Source organism: Buceros rhinoceros, unplaced genomic scaffold (assembly GCF_000710305.1).
Source record: "Buceros rhinoceros silvestris isolate BGI_N320 unplaced genomic scaffold, ASM71030v1 scaffold40437, whole genome shotgun sequence".
Classification (NCBI taxonomy): domain Eukaryota; kingdom Metazoa; phylum Chordata; class Aves; order Bucerotiformes; family Bucerotidae; genus Buceros; species Buceros rhinoceros.
Window position 1 is genome coordinate 1 of NW_010424705.1, and position 14609 is coordinate 14609.

The 14609-nt window shown below is 39.0% G+C and overlaps 1 protein-coding gene across 1 annotated transcript in view; it reads left to right on the forward strand.

The window, feature by feature from the left end:
- Positions 1-4678: 4678 nt before the first annotated feature.
- Positions 4679-14609, forward strand: part of PYROXD1 (pyridine nucleotide-disulphide oxidoreductase domain 1) — a gene marked incomplete at its 5' end in the record, with an annotated part of 12862 nt that continues 2931 nt past the window's right edge. The window contains 8 exons of the mRNA XM_010140877.1: positions 4679-4759; positions 6873-6992; positions 7448-7576; positions 9401-9474; positions 10417-10577; positions 11574-11674; positions 12862-12991; positions 13887-13999. Of these exons, the coding sequence (XP_010139179.1) occupies positions 4679-4759; positions 6873-6992; positions 7448-7576; positions 9401-9474; positions 10417-10577; positions 11574-11674; positions 12862-12991; positions 13887-13999 (909 nt within the window). The remainder of the gene's footprint in view (positions 4760-6872; positions 6993-7447; positions 7577-9400; positions 9475-10416; positions 10578-11573; positions 11675-12861; positions 12992-13886; positions 14000-14609) is intronic.

Below are 14609 nucleotides of genomic sequence, written 5' to 3' on the forward strand. Positions count from 1 at the left end.
GGCCAGCCGTGCGCTGCGTGGGACGGGCCTGCAGCGCTGCAGGGGCCGCTCGGGTCTTTGCGTGTACTTAGAGGCATAAGAGCTTTCAGGGTTAGTTTATGAACTTCTGTAGGAAACAGTTCATTAGGTTTATATAGTAATTGCGAAAATATTATATAGTAATTGCATAAGTATCCTCATTTATGCAGTAATTACGTATTCTGTCCTGCTTCCCCTCACGCATCCCCAGATTTCTTACAAATATTTTGTCCCTCTTAAAGAAAGAAGAAGCCACCACAAGTGACACAAAACTAGCTCCAGGAAGACAACGTTGTAATATAACAATATTTATCTGTCATATAACAATCTGTCGAGAAACATTTCTCAAGAGGTTAAAACTGTTCTGCAGATAACCTGATAAGGGCTTATGACAGCTTCATAAAAAGAGGTTCAGAACTTTGTGACTTGAGAAAGCGGGCGCTCTGTATGCGAGTCGAGAGGCCAGAAACTTGAAGGAGCGCTGCGTGCCTTATTCCTCATAGCCCTAAGGGACTGTACTGCAGCTGAATTGAAGGCTGCTGTGATGTGCTGCCGCCTGTCAAAAACATGTGGCTCTGGTTTTGTCGGATCCGTGTGTATAGCTGTGGAGATTGTCCAGTCTCTTCAGCTTTCCATGAGCTCAGGCTCTGAAAATAAGTTTGTTCATTTCTTGTTTTCAAGGCTTTTAGTGTTTTTAAAGTAACAATAATTGGAGGTAGTTTTGTACCACTAATGTGGAATGAAATATTTTGTCTGTTATAACTACAACGCAGTATAAAGACTGTGTTTCAGATGAATCTGTTCTCTGGTGCTAAAGTGGTATTTTTCATTTCTGACATATTATATAAACACACGCAAACCAAATTACAAAAACTATTGATACTGTTCTCCATCTTTATGGAACTGGTTTATTGCCATCATTTTATTAGTTTGCAAGGTTTTTATCCTTCTATTCACAGTTAATGTCATATGTGAGGTCTGGTACTACACATGCTTAAATGCTATATTAATAAATCAGGAATCACTTAAAAGTTGATCCAACTATTCACGTAATTAAGGCTCTCGTGTCTCCTGATGTGCTTCCAAGAATAGGATTTAGGTCAATATTTAATACTCCCAGAGACTTTATGTTTTCCCGGAAGTAACTGAGAATTGTATCTATGCCATGATCCTGTTTCGCCATACAGTTATTTCCAATATATACTTCATGCCTGTAATCTCTAAGATTGCTACAAAAGGGACTAAAATTTATTGTTTTCTGCTGTGTTAGTGCCACAGAGTTCAGGCTTTGTTTCTTTCCAGGGCTCACAGAGAGTGCCACTTACTGCTGTAATTAATTCATCTCTCTTATGCTCTTTCCTTTCCCTCACCATTATATTTTTCCTGGAAAACCCAGATGAGATGTTAAGTGATGACAGAGACTTGCCTCTTTTTCTCACCTCTTAGTACTGCAGGAAGCACAGTTAGCAGTGAGTATTAGTAGTCTTCTAGCATATGTTTTAATTCACCAGAACTGTTAGAAGTGGCACTGTGTGTTCTAGAGGGATTTATGTGATGTACTTCCAGAGCTGGAGTCATGCTTGAATTAAAAGGGGAAGATTGAACACAGTTTTTCTTAGTCCTGGGTTTGAACAAGTACAGATCTGAGGAACACAGTGGCAATCGACAGCTTGTCTATTCATATTCCATTTTAGGTATGCATTATGTGATGTGTTGTAGTTCAGGCTTCTCAGGCAGACCCCTGAGAACAATCACTGCATCAAGTCTGTCTCCAAAGAATTCACATAGAGGTAGTTACTTTCTGAGAACATCTTTAAATATTCTCACAAAATGTCTTAATAGCTGAATTTTCCTTAAAAGCTTGAGTTAGATTTATTTTCTCTGTCACAAAATGTTCATGTCTGTACATAATTTCTGTCTTTCATACTGCATCATTTCTTCCTGGATTGTAATGACTTACACATTTCCCTGTGCATGGATAAACCTCATAGTCTATCTGGCAGATTTCTAATTTTAGGATTTTCAAAGTTAAATAAATGCAATAACCTTAATAAGTCTGAATGAAATTTTCAAAGGACCGTTAAATCTTAGTAAGAGGGCAGGGGCAAACATTTGAGCATGTGTAAGAGATGAAAAGTATATGAAGACGAGTATTTAAAGTTTGGATTACAGTGTGCATCTGATAATTATGACGTAGAATCACAGAATGGTTTGGGTTGGAAGGGACCTTTAAAGATCATCTAGTTCCAACCCCGCTCCCATGGTCAGGAACATCTTCCAGTAGATAGATTGCCCAAAGCCCCATCCAACCTGGCCTTGAACAATTCCAGTGATGGGGCATCCATGATTTCTCTGGGCAACCTGTTCTAGGGTCTTATCACCATCAGAGTGAAGAATTTTTTACTTACACCTAATCTAAATCTACCCTCCTTGAGTTTAAAATTGTTAACCCTTGTCTTGTCACTACAGGCCCTGGCAAAAAGTCGCTGTTTTCCCTGTAGGCCCCCTTTCTGTATTCAAAGGCCACAGTAAGGTCTCCCTGGAGCCTTCTCTTGCCCAGGCTGAACCTCACAGCAGCGGGGTTCCAGCCCTCTGGTCGCTGACTGTGGCCCTGTGCTGGACCTGTTCTAACAGGTCTGTGTTTGTCTTGTGCTGGGGGCCCCAGAGCTGAATGCGCTACTCCGGGTGGCTTGCTGGCCACACTTCCCTGAGCTAATTTTTCATGGGCGAGTATCCCCAAGTTCCTTGCAGAGCTTCTCTCTCTCTCATCGTCCTCCAGTGTACTGTACTGATCCGGTACGTCCTGTACTGATACTGTTGAATGCCCCACCCAGGTGCCGGGCTTTGCACTTTGCCTTGTACTTCATGAGGCTGACGTGGGCCTGCTCCCCGAGCCTGACAGAGTCTCTCTGGATGGCATCCTTTCTCACTAACTAATCAACCGCACCACTCAGCTTGGTACTATCTGTAGACTTGCTGAGGGTGCACTCAATCCCGCTATCTGACATTAAGAAAGATATAGGACATGACCCTGTGCGTTCTGTAGTTTTTCTAAGGGTTGGTAGATACAGCTGGGAGCAACTGCTGCAGCACCTTGTGTTACACGTCAGCCTTTCCTCCTCTCGGCTGTCAATACAAAGCATACAGCTACAGTGTGTATGAAACACGTTAAGGGATTCATGCTATAAAGTGGATTACCTGAAGTTTTACAGAGCCTCGTGAAATCCATTTGTATTTGCCGAAGGTACGACCATGTGAATTTCCCTTGAACTGGCAACAAGAGTTCACCACTTTCAGCCTGAGATCACAATCTTAAATTGCTCCTGTCTGAGGTACAGGAATACATGCTGGTCCCTTTATAGCTCAGTTTCTTGTGTACAACGTGAAATGTGCTTCTTGGTGGCTTATACCACCGCTGATCTGTAGAATGCTGGTGACAAGGAGCCCTGGGTTTTGTCTGTACCTCAGAGATGTGTGCTTTGTACTGACAGAGATGGTTTCTCTTCTGTGGCAGAGCAATGCCCATTTAAAATGGGAACTCCTCATTCGGCTCGGGTCTGTAAAAGTCTTGTATTGCTTATGTAAGAAACGAGCGAGGGAAAGCCTCGCCAAAGAGACTCAGGCCAGACTCCTCAGTGAAGCACCTTCTTTTATGACGTTCTTTAAAGATCGGGTGTCTAGGTTAGTAGGCACAATTTGGTAGAAAAATACATGAGTTTTTATACCCTGTTCCCGGCCGAAAGATCCCTCCCTTGTTTCCCCATTGGCTGGGTACTGCAAGATTTACAGACTTACCCGACACGCCTGTTACATGTTACAGGTAACATTGGATCATACAACGTCATGCGTTGCATGTCTCATTAACTCGGACTTATGCCTCCCCTAGGAGGAGAAGGTAATATTCAACAGCCTATTAAGCAGGCGCAGTGCTGCTTCCACAGGCCCATCCCTCCCAGTTAAGCCCAGTTTGACGCCTTCAATGTTTTATGGTCCGTTAACAAGCCCAGTTTGACACCTTCAATGTTTTATGGCCCGTTATCTTATTCCTTTTCTCTTTAATTGTCTTCTGGTTTCTTTCCTGTCTTGCAAGGTTGTCTCCTGTTTATTTTATCAGTTCCTTTGACATACCAGAACAGCATCCCTTGTTTGCCTTAGCCTTATCAATTCCTTTTAGATACAAGAACAACATCCCTCATTTTCCTCCTCACACTTAATAGCACTCTGAAGATGATAATCTATTTATCAGTTTACTAAATAACATTTAAAATATCCAATAGGATTCAACATTTCCTCTGTCAAATCAAAATCTGTGAACAATTAGTCACTGCTGTGCAATTAGAAAATGTACATCCAGCACCTCAGTGTCCCCAGAAACCACATGATCATAGTCTGCTCCTACGGCTGGCCTTTAGAATACTGTGAAAATAGTCTTTTACCGTGGCTGCAGTTCTCAAAGATATATTTGTGTGTGAATGAATTAAAATTTGGGTCTTCAAACTGTTCATTTCCATAATCTTGAAGCAAGATTTATATGATAGGATTCTACAAGACCAAAATAACGTGGTAACACATACTACTTTTCACCAGTAATTGCATTGTCTTAAAGTCAAAATCCACTGATGACTCTATTCGCTCATTGTGATTTCTGTTTCTTTACAAGCTGGCCGTGGAATTCCCATCAGAAGATATTTTTTTAATCACAGCTTCTCCAGTTATAAAAGCTGTAACAAATTTCAAACAGGTAAGAGATGCTTTGTTTTTCTTATGGTAAGATCTCTTCAGAAGTTCGTACATGTACAGAACCCAATCCTGAAAATGCTTTTGATTTTTTTTGTTTTTGAACTTGTTTTCACATTAGTGTGGCTGCAGTAGTGTTAGTAGGTGAGACACTTCTTAGTGATTGATAATCGTTAGCAATTGGTGAATATATTCACAACATTCGAGCAAGGGTTAAACTGGCTACTTACATGGTTGAAGTGCTTCCCAAGTTACTGAAGCTTTATTTCACCTCTTTGTTAGTGGGTGCTCAGTTTTAAGCACTGAAATACTGTCTGTGGAGAATTTAGTCTTGCTAGTGGTTCTCATATATACACTAGTGTGTTTGAATTTCAGGCAGAAACAGACTTCTGAAAGTAAGGGATAGTTTTCTGTGCAATTTGCCGTCAGCTTTGTCTACATGTTCAGCAGCTGGTGGTTCAATGAACTCTTTCCTGCTGGTTGGAAAAAGGAAATAAAACCCATACATGAGTTCGGATTTCTGGCTAGTAGGCTCATTAACCTGGTTTTGCAGAGGTACTCAGATCTTGGAAAGCACTCTTTTTTCGTACTCTAAGGGAACTTTAAACTCTACTGTAGGGCATGGGAAGAGTTGGAGACTGGATTGCACAGAACCCAGGATGCACAGCTGTCAGCCCCTAAGAAGTTAGTTTGTCTCTGGAAAAGTTAAGACTCGAAGAGCCAGGCTTTCACCTGGCATTGTATGCATTACTTTCTTTCTGAAACGTGGTATCTAACAGGTGAGGCATGTCTCGTGACAAGTAAAGAAAGACCATTCTGCAGTTTGTCTCACAGCCCAGTTTTAACATAATTCTTCCTGGCGTATGAATGCCTAATTCAAATCATTATGGGGGTAAAATAAAGCATAGAGAGATTTGAACAGCAGTTCTTTGCATTTAGCGGCTGTAATGAGCTATCAGCATGTCTTCATGCTGTGGTTTTTGTCCAGGGCTAATGGGATGCTCAGAACACGGCTGAGAGACTGAGAGCTCTATGTGAGACTGATAGAGTAACACCTAATTAAAGAATGACTTCTAAGCTTGAGAGTGCTGACAGTAGGGTCCTGAATATCCAGGAAAGACATTTACACATTGCAGAGATGTAAACTCTGTAATTCACATTGGTAGAAGTTTCAGTATCGGAAGAATAAGGCAACAGCTAAACGCTATTTGAAAGCGGCAGCAGCAGCAGCATCTAATTTTTGGACACAAGCATCTTAATTTCTCTCCGTTGCAAGCATGGTGTGGCTTATGGTTCCTAGCTGTATTCCTCTGAAGAAGGAGAGAAGACTCTTTGAATATTTGTCTATAGAGTAGGCGGCCTGGAGGTTCCCATGTAGATGCTCCCTTCTAGAAGAAATGCAAAATCAATGTAACTTACATGAATGTTTTCAGAGTTCTGGTTTGTCTTTCCCCACATCCCCTAGTCCCTCCCTCCCCCCGCCCAACCAGTCGCCGATAGTGACTGTGGATGAGAATGCTAACTGAGGAAATGCTTTGAGGTCATCTTGGAACTGTTTCCTGACAGAAGGGCCAACTACCTGCAACGAAAGGGTTTTGAATCATTAGGATCTTGAAGAAAAAGTCACCAGATTTTTTTTAAAATAGAATAAACATATTTATTCGTTTTTCCCAAAATGCTGAGGAGAGGAAGATGCTTGCATGGGAGAACATCACTGAGTTATTTTATCAAAGTTATAACAAACAGAAGAACGGGGATTTAACACTGCATCAGGTAAATTAAAAAGCAATGTTAACAACTCCAATAATATGGACAATTTATGGAATAAAACATTATAGCAATTATAGTATTCTTCAGGGTTCTCAATTTTTGCTTAATGTCTAGCTTTAGAATTAAAATTCTCTGTACTACTTTAAGTCTTTACCAGGAATAGGCATGAAAAGATTCTGTATATAAAAAGGAACTTTTTGGCAATAACATGATAACATGTTTTGAGACAATATGGGCTTTATGTTGTGACTTCTTTACTGAAAACAAACATAACAGATTTTGGTACAAGCTTTAGAAACAGATGGATAAATGACTCATATTTTTGAATACCTCTCTTCTTCCTACAGGTCTCCAAAACACTTGAGGAATTTGATGTAGAAGAGCAACCAAGTTCTCTATTAGAAAACCGATATCCCAATATTAAAGTTATACAGTCTGGAGTAAAACAACTGAAAAGTGATGAACATGTAAGCCAATGTTTCTCTTTTATGTGGGGTTTTTTTTTTCAAATTATTTATAAAAAAAAAAGAATCTTAAGAAACAGGTGAAATTGTGTTCAAGAACATTCTGGATATTGAAGTGTTAAAATTAGGAAAATGACAAGAAAACACTCCCTAACTTGCACAGATCGTGTGTACGGAGTGCCACCAAGTGGTCATCTTTATATTTCGTCTTTCTTCGAGCGCAACGCGTACACTTTCTGTTTTATTGGTCGCAGAATGTCGTATACTTAGGCTGGTGAGTCCGTGGTGAGCGTAATGCAAAAAAGGACACACAATCAATGAGAGTATGAAGGCTTGCTCTTTAAAAACCCAGTTACAGTATTTTGCAGATATTAAAAGCTGTGACATCAAGGGAAAAAAATGCTGATGTTCTCCTAGATGTCTCCAGTTATTTTTTCTTTCCTCTTAATTTTTAACAGAAAATTTTCACTGAAGATGGGAAAGAATATATGTATGAAAAACTTTGCCTGTGTGCTGGAGCAAAACCAAAATTAATTTTTGAAGGAAACCCATATGTATTAGGAATCCGGGATACTGACAGTGCGCAGGTAAATGTGATTTGGACTTGTAAGTGTATAATTTATTCCTGCTTCGGATGTAAAATACTAAAAATGATGGTGGACTGAAACGGAGAAACCTAAGATAATGTTTGCTGTTGTATATCCTTAAATAGGAACGCTTTCAGTAGCAGAGAAATAGCCTTAAAATACCATTAAGTAAATTAATTAGTCACTAAATCTACTGCATTTGTACATAGCTTATAGACAGCATTTCTAACGTGATAATCTAGAATAAATGGAATTCTTTTACCCTCTGGGCAGAAGCCAATCTGAAAACATAAACAGGAAGTAGGCAGCAGTAGAAACTTCCCCGAGAAGGTGTATCTGGTACATGATACAAAGGGCTACTCCTTACAGTGAAAAGCTACTGAAAGACTTTATCTTTTTTTCTAGTTCTCCTCATTCTTCTTATTGTACAGAAAATAGTTACAGTTAGAGTCAAGGATGTGGAAAAGTTTTCACTTAATAAGTAAAACTTCAGTTTGGAAATAGAAAGTGAGGTGCCACTGCTCTAGGTCTTTAGAATTAGAGGAGGCAGGGTGAAAGCCAGCACTGCTTCTCCAAAACTGTAATTCATCAAATGAAGTTTGACATTGAGAATGAACAAGGAGTTACTTTTTCAAGCAAAATGAAGTGAAACTATGAGATTGTCATTGTTTGGTTTGGATATTAAAGCTTCACCTGAGTTGAAAAAAGGAAAAAAAAAAAAAAGACAAATGGAAGAAGAGGAAAGAACAAGCACACAACAAAGACAGCCCTCAATAAATTTATTTTGTCTACACTGAAGACAAAGATGCCAGCTGAGTGGCACCAGTGGTGTCAGGAACCTGTGAGGGCGTTCCAGGATAGTATCGTTGTGTGTTTCTCATCTTCCGATGGTCTTCCATGTGTGTCCGCTGTTGGCTGCTATGGAAAACAGTAGACTGGGCTATCATTTGTCAAAACTGGTGTTGAACTTTGAATGAGGCTGAAAACACTAGTTTCATTTTGGTTTTTGGTTTGGTTGGTGTTATTTTAATGGTGATCGGTTGCATTCACTAGCTCCCCCTGATACAGCTTCACTATCCTTCCTGGAAAGGATTGAAGGACTGCAGTTTTTCTGGTCTTCTACAGCTTAGGTTCTCTGAACTATTAAGTCAGGTAAACTGGAAGCATGGATAAACAGATTTTCATGTAACTGCAGTTGGTCTGATAGTCATGATTCTTGATTTGTTTTAAAGAAAGAAAATACTTGAAGTGGATACCATGATCTAAAAGATACTGTTTGGGCTGTATCTTTATTTATTTATTTCTCTCACCTCTAAGAAGTGATTTGGAGACTTGTTTCATTCTGGAAGTTTTTTGCACAAATAAAATTGTTTCTCAGATTTGCTACAAATTCTTTTTTAAATTTCTGATTAGGAACTTTAAAATGCCTATATTTTTGTGTCCTTACCTTTTTAATGTTATGCAAATTACTGTGAAAGTTATCCAAGTCGCGATAAAACTGGCTCAGTAGATATCACAATGCTAATGGTCTCTAGGACAGAGAAAAGTCTCCTGGATTCTATTAAGGGCTCTGCAGAATTGGCTTAAATGTAATCACCTAATTTCTCCTGTCTCAGTTAGAGACGTGTAAGGCTGTATCAGTAACTTCATCCTTTATGTGACAGAAATTCACAGTTTTTAAAAGTACAAATAAATGTGTGTCATTAGTCTGAAAAAATCAAGAACACTTAAGAGAACAAGAAAATATTGAAAAGGATATAGCTGATCAGTGTGAGGGAACAGATGATCTGAGTTGTAATTGATTTTTTTCCTTTTTTAATGCAGGCTTTTCAGAAGAATTTGGCTCAAGCTGAGAGAATAGTAGTGGTCGGAAATGGTGGGATTGCACTTGAATTAGTGTAAGTAAACAAGTTTTAAAGGTACATACACAAATAAAATCTTTAACAACGCAATGTTAAATCCAGCGTGCATGAGTTTGGGAGAAGGTTGACTTAGAAAATAGTAGCTCTTAAAGCATTTAGTAGAAAAAATAACTAAAATAATTTTTTCTCAGTACAGTGGTGCTTATTGTCATATAAAATTCAGCAAACTTCAGAGGAAGCTTTGACACCTATCAAGAATATACAATGGTTTTCTGATTTGGCACCGACAGAAATTTCTGTTAAGACTATTAAGGGCAATATTTAAGTTATAAAACTTCTCTGACTTCTGGTGACAGAAGATGTCACAGGACCATCGAGGCAGCTTATCTTGCACCCAGCCTAATTTAAGCTGTTAGAGCTGTTGAAGTGTCTGATGTGGCCTTTGTCACAGGTGGGATACTAAACCACGGGGGCTGCAGTCTGCTAGAGCACAGAACCACTTGTGTTACCCAATTATATGGTCTCGCAGAGAGTCACTTTTTCACTTCCAATAAATTGTCCTCTGCATGTCTCTACCTGTTCCAGGTAGTACAAACGAGATCCAAATGCCCATTCTTAGCAGTGGGCAGTCTGGCAAAAATGCACTTCATTGTGGGGAGCAGCAAATAGTAATTTATAAATTTGATAAATTTATTATAAATTTGATCTGCCTTCCCTCACCCCTCATCCCAGTTCAGTTGAGGTTGTGCTGGTGAGAAAGTATGACCTGTCAACTTGAAGAGGGTTGCTTTGTTTTTTGGGTTTTTTTTTTAAATGGGTTCCTTGTGTAACTATTTAGAAGCAGTAGTGGATTTTATAGGTTTAAAAGTCTTGGATCTCTTATTTCTAGCTTGTGGAATGAAACCTGGCACGCTTCCAGTTGTGTTGCTAAGAGTCAGACCTTTTTCAGGTAATCGGTCACGTTATCCATGTTCACAGGTATGAAATTCAAGGCTGTGAAGTAATTTGGGCTATCAAAGACAAAGCCATTGGGAACACTTTTTTTGATGCAGGAGCAGCTGAATTTCTTATTCCAAAGCTTACTGCTGAAGAACAAGAGACTCCAATTGAATGTAAAAGAACTAAGTATACAACAGAAGGTATGGTGTTTCAGTCTCCTACCACTGCAGTAGCAGCATTTAATATTACAGATAGTCCTAAAATCAGTTAATTTACCAGGCTGTAAATCAGGTCAATGGCATTTTCTTTAAAAAAAATAGAAGCAAAAAAGCAATATTAAAACCCATCCAGAATTTATGTAGACACACGACAGCATGTGCTGTAGATACCTACAAAAAGTAAAAAATATGCTTATCTTTATATCTGTGCCAAATTTACATTTCATTTCCTGTATTCCATCTGCTGAAGAACTTGTTCTATTTTCTGTATTACTTTTTTCCTTTGAATTATGCCAGTATTATGTAGAAAGGAGCCATCCTGTAATAAGCGATTGGAGGATCAGATGAAAACTCACAGAACTTTATGACAGATGCCATGGAACTGCAGTCTTAATAACAACAGTTAACTAGAACTGCTTGAACAAACGTTACACAAACATGTACATGACCAAAATAGTAACAAAAAGAAGAGCATGGGTCTAGACTTCAGGTCAGAAGAATAAACTGTAAGAGTCAGCCTAAACATCACAAAACAGCACCTGATGCTCTTCATATATATCCTGGTGTGTTGGAATTTGCATTTTTGTGCGGTGGAGGGGGCAGTGCACATTTGCTCGCAGCTGGACATCAATTTAAATACTATCGGAGATACCAAGTGACTGAGTCTACTGTGGGTCTCCAGAACCCTGGTGCTGTTGGGGTCTGGCTGGCGGTTAAGGGTCCGCGCAGGCACCTGTTAGTGGCATGGTTCCTTTGGAGATGAGTGAAGTAATGAAAGGCATGAAGTTGAAAGGTGTTAAAAATACTGTGCTGGAGTCTGATTTGCCTGCAAATTAATGGCTTTTGGGACATTACACACTTTTGTCTTCCTATCTGGCAACCAGATCATATTTCTCTTAATTGAGAGTCCTTGTTCGGAATGCTGTGGGCAATGAAGTATGCATGCTAAATCTGATATTCTTGATCTCCTTCCTTCAGGAAGCGAGGAAAAAGAAAGACCTACACCAGCATCTGACAAACCGGGCAGTGCCTTAGGCCCTGACTGGCATGAGGGCTTACGTCTTAAAGGGACTAAAGAGGTATGGTCATAATCTTGCTTACACGTTTGTTTAAACGTTGCTTTAAGTGGGTAAGGATGACAGAACATGAAATGTCACATTCAGGATTATAGAAAAATGAAATGTGCTTGAACTGATTCTCCTGTCCTGTGTGAATTAAACAGGACAATACGGTAACACAAAGTAATTTTCTGCTTCAGTCAAAAGGTGGCTGATAGGATCCACGGGCATGGTTTTAGTAATGTGCTATTCAGATTAAAACATTAGTGTTGGTTTGCACATTTCTGTAGGATGGGTGTTAATCCTAGCTTTAACCAGAAGCAGTGGTACCTCTTCTGGTAGCTCCGTTGTCCCTACTTTAGCTGCCATACGTACATTCTGTTATGCGAAACACAGGATAGTAGGATTTCTACAGAGGTACAGGGAACATCAGTCTGCAGTGAAATGTGAAATCAGTAGTGGACATGAGCACTGTGAGGAGCTTCATGTTTGAAATAAAGTAGAAATCCTCACATTTCATAGTTCGGTTTTTTTTTTTCCAAATGTGATCAGTCATAGATTCTGCAGAAATGGCTGTACAATACTTGCTAAAGGATGTTCAGGATATTCAGCAGTGGTGGTTTGGCTGCCAAAGGCTGTAGAAATCTGTTTCCATAGTGGAGAATAAAACTGTTCAGGGCCTGAATGCACAAAATAGTTTAGAGAAACGCGTAACTTTCCAACTCCTGCCTTGGAATGGGAGTAAGTGGTTGGTTGAAACATGGGCTGCTGCAACAGGATATATTTTCTTTTTACAGCACCTAGAACATAAACTGGTCAGAATTTAATTCACGATAGAAAAATGAAGGATTTGAAATCCTGGTAGAAAGGATGAATTTACATTTCTGTTCCGATAATTTCTGAATTCTCTTCCTGTAAACTCAGGGGAGCTTGAATATTTTCTGACACGCCAGAAAAGTCTAAATTGTCACGAAATTTCAAGGAACATCAGAGACCTGTTGAAAAAGCAGATAAATTGCCGTTGCTACGGTTAGATCTGTGCCAGAAAAGGAACTCGGCTGTTGTGTCGTACTTTAGGATGGGATATATGTGTGTGTTTGGTTGGTTTTTGCAGCCCGTTAACATCAATTTAAGTGAAGGTATGCTTGCTATTAAAAATACCGTTATTGCTAATCATTATGTTCACAATTTTGTCAATCTTTCTTTAGTTTTCCCATAAAGTACATATTGAAATACTGTGTGAAGTAAAGAAAATATACATACAGGAAGAATTTATACAGCTGCAACGGACTTCTTTGACTTTTCCTAAGGAAGAGAAAAATGTAGAACCAGATGAGGGTAGGTGCCAGTGCTGATTAGAAACATGTTGAAGATAAAGCAGTGCTGGAGCACGTTTGATCTTTCTTCGCTGTTTTAGAGCAAATTCAGATTTGGAAAACAAGCCCTTTGTTTCTATAAATTCAGTTGAGCTCTAGCAATTTATAGTAGTTGAGAATTTGATTTATGGGCTACAATCAAATTACAAAATGTTATGGGTCAGACCCTTTTCCACAAAGCCATCTAAATCCTGTATGCAGAATATTCCGTCCTTCTGACAGTCCAATAAAATCGTATCTTAATAGTAAAGAGAAGCAAAATTGCCAAACATTTAGTGTCAACACAGAAGTAATCCTGCAAAGAAAGTAGAAGAAAATATCACTTGTTTAATGAGTAATTCTATCTATAAATTCCACTGAATGAAAATTAATATTTAAAATAGCTATTTTAATAACCAGTTACTTACAACATAAGATTCTAGGAAGTCAAATCTCTGACATTCTTTTTGCTTTTGAGGCGTTTCCTGTGCATCTGACAATTTATTTGTAAGACAGTATTTGACAATTGTGCACAAACATCCCACGGGTCTGAACCAGTGGCAAGACACGGTATTTTCCCCCTACAAGTGAGGGCTTTGATTTAGGTAACTGTCACAGAAAGTTAATTGTAGGACTTGGAGCTGAGCTCCAAAATCTCATCTTTTTCTAGTCCTGAGTGAAGGTAAGAAATGTTATAGGTAACTTCTAATTACTTTTCCTTCTTTTTAAAATATTTATTGTTTAATTTTTCCTTACCTAATCAGTTAGATATCGCAGAGATGTTTTTTCCTCTTCATTTCATATCTTATTATAAGACATGTTTAATAAAATAATTTCTGTTGGTTACGTTCTCAGGGCACAATTTTCCCCTTTTTCAGTGCTTTGGCCTGTGTATGTGGAATTAACTAACGGAAGAATCTATGGATGCAATTTCATTGTCAGTGCAACTGGAGTTGTGCCAAATGTTGAACCGTTTCTTGATGGCAATAATGTAAGTACACCAGCTTCTTTTGAAGTGTGGGTTGTTTTTTTAAGTAAGGTGAAATAAGCTTTTTCAGCCCGTTTATGCTTCTATTCTGACACAAAACTGATTGCTGAAGGTTTTGAATGTTGTACAACATTTCAAAATAATGCAGGTATGTTGATATTGAAGATACCCAACATGATAAGAATTGATTTAATTTGTGGTCTTGGCTTGTTATGCTGGTCCGCCTATGTGCTGTATATACACAGTGTATATATACAGTGTACACTGTCAAACCCATACAAAGAGGGAAAACCATTTGTATAATAAGTTAACGTGGCAAAAATTTAGAATAATTTTTATGTTAGTTCTGCACTATGTTCTATCACAAATCTTAAAATTTTCTCCTGGGAAGGAAGAATTTACTTCCAATATTCTTCATGTGGGAAGCTGAGCTAGAAAGCTGCTCACGTTTCATCGAGGGAAGTCGCCTTTCGAATCAGCATCTGAACATGGGTGATAACTGCCGTGCGAGTTTTCAGGCCTCACTGTCGTTCTGTCTCCATGTTAGATTTAACATCATACGGCTCGAGGTATCCTTTTGGTCAGTGGTGGTTGGCTGCCCCAGCTGGATCCA